Here is a 7,036-nt window from a genome sequence, read left to right as displayed (position 1 = left end):
TCTGATCACATCACTCAGACCAGCTGCTTTCTACAAAGTCTCATCAACAACATCTTTAGAAACAAACATCAACAACCAGGAAGCAGCTTCACCTCTGATCACACACACACTCAACTCTACTCACTCACCTGGAGGAACAACATGAAGGTAGATGCTGTTGATGGGTTCACATGATAGTGATCCCACAACAACACAGCAGTTGTATGTTCCAGTGTCATTAATCATCACATCCTTCAGAATCAGAGACACGTCTCCATCCTTCATCTGTCTGTCCTGCAGATCCACCCGGCTCTTAAAAGATGGATGCTGCTCAACTGGAGCAAAGTGTCCTTTCGTAACAATCCGGCACGAAAAGACATGTTCAGCTCTGCTCTGGTCAGTTCTGCTCCACTCTACAAGCTTGAAGTCGTTGTTTGGAGCTCGACATGTCAGAGTGACGTCTTGTCCAGACTCAGCTGTGATGTTTTTCTGGTCTGAAAGAGGAAACAACACAGAGCAGAGATGGATCCAAGTATAACTGTTCACTTCTAAAGCAGCCAATCAGAAGACACTGGAGATATGCACACTGGTCAAATCACCACACAAGTATTAAATGTTATTTAATGTAGCTGCCTCCACCAGTGTGTGAATGTGAGAGTGAATAAATAGGGGAATTGTAAAAGTGCTTTGAGGCTCTCGAAAAGCGCTATATAAATGCAATCCATTATTATTATGAATATATTTATTAATAATAATAAAAATAAACATTTATTATTATTATCATCATCATCATAGTTTTACATCTACTTCCTATTCTTAATACAGGATGTATTAAGAATAGGAAGTGTCATCAGTGACATTGTCAACTGATGTGAACAGAACCATGTTTGCATCAATGCCAGCAAGATAAAGGAGCTGGTGACTGACACTCTCCATTACACCAGTGAACATCCAGGGTTTGGACACTGGAACCTTGGAGGAGTACAAATACCTGGGTGTTCACCTCAATAACAAACTGGACTGGTCCACGAACACAAATACACTTTACAAAAAGGGTCTAAGTTGTCTTCACCTGCTACAGTGGCTGAGATCCTTCGGGGTGAACAGGACTCTCTGTCCTGGACTGTCCACTGAAGTCCATGGAGCAGGTTGGGGAGAGAGGATGTTGTCTAAGCTAAGCTGATGTTTTGTAATTGCTTGTTAACAGCTTGTTTGTACACTGTATAGTTCACCAGGAGCATTCATACACCACCCACACTTGTGTACAAATCTACCTACATTTTTATCTGTGTATATGAATTTCAGTTGCTTATGTATATAATCAGAATCAGAATCAGAATACTTTACTCATCCCGAGGGAAATTAGGGTTACAGCAGGCAGCACGCTAATGGCGCATGCGCACTTACAAAGGAACCTTCTGACCAACTTTACACAAACATCACATTGGGCAGACATGTCAGAAGGTAGGCTGATAGGAAAAAAACAACGAAAATACACTACATGAGGTAAGAGGAGGAGAAAAAAAACTCCACTCAGACTGAGCTCCTAGTGGGAGAACAGTTTGATAACAGAAAAAACACCTCAGAAAAAAAGCACATGACTATCAATACACCATAGAAACACAAGACAAGCAACAGGGGCGGGTAAAGGGTAAGAGAGAGCCGGTGTAGACAGCGCATCCGGTCCTGCAGCATCTGTGCTGGTCCAGTTGACTGCCATCTTCCCCGGTAGGGCACAAGCGTCGAAGGCGTTGGAAAGGGAGGGGGGATGAGTGAGTGCTTATCAGTGTAAGTGTGTGTGTGTGCGCGACTAGGACTACTTTCTACGACTATAAATTTCTCATTTGTGGGATAATAAAAGTTTATTCTATTCTATTTTATTCTATTCCATGTCCAGCAGGGGGCGTTGCGTTGCTGTGCATCCTGTGCTAAACTGCGTAATAAAGGAACAATGAAGTACCTTAAGATTAGGAGAAAAGAACAGCCATGGACATAGTTTCTGTTCTCTCCACGGGAAGCATCATAACTATTTGAATGGACGCATTGATACGTGATTATTTTTATTCTCTGATCAGCAAATGAATGAATAGACGTCAGTAACCACCTGGCTGGTTATGTAGGTAAAATATGTCAAGTAAGTGCTCACTAATAAAAGCAGCAAAAACTCATTAAAAACATGTCATCAAGTAAGAACTCGCTCAGCATAATCGAAAGCATTATTAGCACATCTCACCTGCAGAAGTAAACTCCAGGAGGAAGACACAAAACAAAATCCACAAGTGTGACGCAGTTATCCAAACAGACATTCCAGCGCATAGATTTGCCGATCTCATCGTTGTTTTTTCCGTTTTCGATAAATGATGTTCCAAATTACGTTTTTAATCTGCGAATCTACTGTGCGAATTCAGATTTTTACATACACTTGCATCTAGAGGTAAAGTTTGAATGAAAGAAGGAAAGAAAGTGCGTGTTTCTTTTTATTTCCACCAAGACAGGGAGAGGGTGGGACTATCATCTGACGGGAGGTTGGGGGTTGCTTGATACCTTCTACGTCACGCACGTAAACAGTCTTTTCGGTCGCTGAAAACTGAAACTTTTAAAAACCAAAGGGTTTTTAAAAATCTCGGTGGATAATTTTGAAAAATTCGTTTTTGCATTTATGCGTGGACCAGGAAAGCAGAGAAAACGCAGCTTAACTTTAGCTAAAGTTATTAAGTTAGCTAAAGAGTTGGGATGCTGTGTAAGACATAAATAAAGCTAAAATACAAAGGTTTGGACACCGTTTTGCATGTTTCCCTACTGTAGGGGTCTCTGCAAGCATACAGAGGGGGTACTCTGAGAGGGTCCAAATGACAACTTTGGAATTCTACTAGAAACAGTCGATCATATTTGTTTGTCAAAGCTGAATTCAGGGCAAACTACGCTAAATTAGCTTTTTTTAGCTAACAGCTACAATAAGCATAACAGTTACTGTACGGCTATCATTTGTTAACATGACGCTCAGCAGATTTTCCATTAGAAGAGACATGTAGCAGCTGAGAGGTGGAGGTTTAATTTCAGTTAAACAGTCGGGAGCCCAGTCTGACAATGTGTTTCTTCACAGCAGTGCAACATATTTACAGCACAGACTGAAGACTTATTATGAGCATGAATAAAGAGAAAAGAAAAACAACTAGGTGCCCAACTTGAAAATAATAACTAAATCTACAAGTTTTTCATCAGGATCAGTCTGTGCATGTCACTGCTTCTGTTAGAAAGATATCAGCTGAGGGAACTGATGTCTGTCACACTGCACCATGTCGTAAGTTTATTTAAAAGTGGCCCAAAAATCGAAGCATGTCATGAACTCTGGTGCACGTGTAGCAAAACATTGTGTGATTGTTGCTTTGCGACAGTGCCTCTAATGATAAAGTCCAGCGGTAGTTTTGATGCAGTTATGTCACATTGCATATTTCATTAGCACCAGTTTGAAATTATGCTTTGGGGACAAGATACCTGCTACCTCTCCTGTTTGCATTTCAGCAGAGAGGATGCTCAGTCTGTTAAAGTAGAAATGACATTCCTACACTCCTTAATGATTCTTGGTGAGGTTCAGATCAGCTAAAGAATAAAATAAAAGAGTGGTGTATGCTAATGTGCTGCAGCTGTTTACAGAAATGAGCTCTGCAGACTTTCAGACTGAACTTTGTTCATTCTGCTTCAGGTAAGAGACTTTTTGAATCTCTGATGTTGCATCAGCATGGGGGGAACCGCTTAATATAAAAAATGTTTTATTTCCACTTCATCATTGGTTCAGTGCAGCTGTATGACTAAACACACAGAGAATATGATTAAATAAATAATATAGAGAGGGGAGCAGGGATGTGTTTGGCAGCCAGCTAGACTTCACTGGTCACACTAGTTAAATTGTGGTGAAGGTGTGGGGCTCGGCTTCGGTGAGGAGTAGATGACCGCTGGCTCTGGTGGAAGATCTGAACACAAACACACAGATTACAGAAAGTTTAGATGTCAGGAGGCAAACTGTTTCTCTTTTCACCTCTCCTCTCTGTCCTGTAATAATATTATTCTAGTCTTAATGATCACTCACACCTGATTACAACACTTTCACAGTGACACACAATGTTTTTGTTTTTTTTTAAACTGTATTTGCATAAAATACTTTTCCTCTCAGACCCAGATTTCTCTCCAGTAGCTTTGTGTCTCATGTGTTTAACCTCTTCATATTTTTCTAATGTTATAATTTATCTTCTGTTATGTAGACAGTCTGACTTGTGGAGCCGATAAGCAGCTTCATGTGAGCACACTTTTGGAGCAAGTATCAAACCTGAGCAGCTGTACCTCTGTGCCTGCTGTTTGTCCTGATGGTGATTTCTCCATAACTGACGTCAGCTGTTGATGAATAAACTGCAGGTGGATCAGTCTCTGCAAAACAAAACAAAGTCATGTGACTCACATGAAACTCATTTTTTAGGATGAGATAAAAATGGAGTTTTCATGAATTAAAGCTGCAAACATAAGGACACGGCACATCCTCCCTTTAACCTGAGGTGACTTTAACACCTCTGCTGAGTTTACTTTTCAAAACAGGAAGCTTAATGAACACAAAGCTGCTCATGTGTCAAAACAATGCATCATGTAAAGAAAGCTGTTGCTAAGCCGTGAAACCAAATAATCCAAGCAATATGAAATAAAAGGCTTTGGAGTAAATTTGTACCTGATCCTGAGTACGGCCTCATCACAGAGCTGAACTGTTCTGTGTTCAAATGCTGCACAGAAAACCAAATGTTTCTGCTCAACATGAGTGGATAAACTTTAGCTGGTTGGTATCATGTTATCAGGACTGTGTGCTGTCTTTGATAAAAGATGTTGTAATTTAAATAGTTGATTATCTCACTGGATTTTAATGTACACATTTGTCTGTAAATAGTTGATGTATTATTTCTGCCTAGTTATGACATTATTTCCTATTTTTGTTGGTTTTCTTATATTTTTATTTTGGTTTATCAGAAATTAGCTGATTTGAAGGCGTTACCCCCCAATAAGCTAGCAGTTTGTCTGCTTTACTTTATCAGTAACATAAATTTGTTGCATCATGAAGAGTCTATTATTGTAATGTATTATAAAGTAATATTAGTTTCGATTTTGGTGGGGGGGGGTTTCCACAGTTTTACACTGTGATAGTTCTTCATTCAACTTTTCAAAGAAAATCTTGTGGATTTCTTTGGATATCAAAGCGCTAACTAGCTATTGTAAGCACGACCTTGACCTAAACATCAAGTTACACAAACTTTCAGTTCTCACAGAAGAATGCCTGAGTGGATGCTAAAAAAACCAAGAGGATGAGCCGAGGGTTTGCACCAATGGTTACTTTAACATCTGAATCATGCAAAGCTACGCTAAAAGAACACAAGAATGAAAATATGCAGACGGATGTAACCAGGACAGGTCCGGTTTAATGTAAGAAATAAAAGGAGTTCAGAAAAAAGCTTCTGAGACTTCTTCCTGACTGTACAGAAAAAAGATTCGAAGCTTCCAAACCTCAAAGACAGACCACTGATACGTGGTGGATGGTCAGCTCCAGTTATGGCGGCCACAAACTTCCAAATGATTCACATGTTATTGATTCAAATTTCAATACAAAAGCAATACATTCTTCATTCTAAGAATCAACGTCCACACATAAAAGTGTTGCAACATTTTGTCTGTTTACCAGTAAAATGTTAAAATGTATTGTCATGTTATTCCTTCTAATCATTTGAAATCTGATTCAGACAGATATGACAGGATCGTTTGTGAAGTGAGACAACAGCTGTTTCAACATCAGTGTTTTGAAGCTTTATTTTTCAATATTCCAATTTCCTGTGAGCCTCTCTGCCTTGAAATGAATCTAGCCATAAACTTTCTGTACCTTTCGTCCTCTTTGACCCGTATCGGTCGTCTGCTACTGTTCTTGTCACTGATGAGTAGATGGCAGCTGCTGGACGATCTCTATCTGCAAAACCAAATCCAAAGATTTCACTTATAACAGAACTGATACTGCTGCAATTCCAACATTTGGAACATTCAGATTTATAAGTTAGCTGATAATGTTTTATAGCAATATAAATAGGAACACCATGTAAAAGGGTTTCTTTTTTTTCTTTTTTAAGTCAGAAAACAGGAAACTGGACTGCGGCACATGTTCCTCACATCGAAACTCTTTGACCACAAAGTCTCATATGTCATCACAGAACACATCACAGTTCACACACAGGAAAACAACTAAAATGTATACCTTTCAAATTTATTAAATGTTACATTTTTAAATATATTAAATAATGTGAAATGCTGAAGTACAAACTTGTGTACAGTTGCTAACTTAATTTAACTTTGATTTAAAATTGCAAAGGTCCTCACAAAGGCAGCAACATTTCAGCAGTCATGTGACTCTTAAACCCCCCCCCCCAAAACATGTCACCTTAGAATCATGTGTTTGGTTTGTATCCATTTTGAAATTTTAGTTTGAGCTGTTCAATGTTTCATATGTCAGCTTTGTGGCACTCAGTAGACAAAAACTGTAGATTTGATTTTGAAGTGAAATGTCCCTTTAAAATTGTTTAACACCCATTACCCAAATCTCCCAGAGTCTGACCAGAATGTGTGTCTTACCTTCAGCTTTCCTCCGAACACAGCGTCTCACCAGTACAACCGGTACAACCAGCAGCAGCCCAAATATGGAGGGAATAGACACAATCACAGAGAGAGGAGGAGAGGATCGTTGAGGAGGAGGAGAGGAAAACGAGGAGAAGTGGATGGAGGTACTGGAGGCTGATGGAAGCGCAGAGTTGGACGAACCTGTAAGTGAAGAGAAACGCAAATCTTTGTGGCCAGTTTGAATCACTTTGGGTTTGATATTTTTGAAAGAAAGCTAAATTTTATCTGTGACAGTGATCCAGCTGGATGGAGACTCTCCATGACCGCTGATGTCACACTTGTAGAGGCCTTCATCAGACCTGGAAACATGCTGGATGGTCATGTGACCTGTAGGCTGCTTCCTGATGAGGGAGCCATCTTTATA

At 39.6% G+C, this 7,036-nt stretch overlaps 1 protein-coding gene and 1 long non-coding RNA gene across 2 annotated transcripts in view; both read right to left on the bottom strand.

Moving 5' to 3' along the window:
• LOC121812753 overlaps positions 1-2,479 on the bottom strand; it is a 9,978-nt gene extending 7,499 nt beyond the window's left edge. The window contains exons 1-2 of the mRNA XM_042215669.1: positions 2,213-2,479; positions 129-473 (exon numbers count right to left, since the gene is read on the bottom strand). Coding sequence (XP_042071603.1) covers positions 129-473; positions 2,213-2,312 — 445 coding nt within the window. The 5' untranslated portion in view covers positions 2,313-2,479. The remainder of the gene's footprint in view (positions 1-128; positions 474-2,212) is intronic.
• Positions 2,480-2,898: 419 nt separating this feature from the next.
• LOC102289400 lies at positions 2,899-6,961 on the bottom strand. Its single transcript, XR_317683.2, has 4 exons — positions 6,628-6,961; positions 5,888-5,971; positions 4,318-4,401; positions 2,899-3,950 (listed from the first exon to the last, which is right to left on the bottom strand). It is a non-coding gene; the product is annotated as an uncharacterized LOC102289400 (long non-coding RNA).
• Positions 6,962-7,036: the final 75 nt, after the last annotated feature.

The sequence above is a fragment of the Haplochromis burtoni genome, unplaced genomic scaffold (genome assembly GCF_018398535.1).
Source record: "Haplochromis burtoni strain Fernald_Lab_line unplaced genomic scaffold, NCSU_Asbu1 Contig_786, whole genome shotgun sequence".
NCBI classification, from domain to species: domain Eukaryota; kingdom Metazoa; phylum Chordata; class Actinopteri; order Cichliformes; family Cichlidae; genus Haplochromis; species Haplochromis burtoni.
The sequence above is the reverse complement of the archived record's forward strand: the minus strand, read 5'-3'. Positions and strand labels throughout refer to the sequence as shown.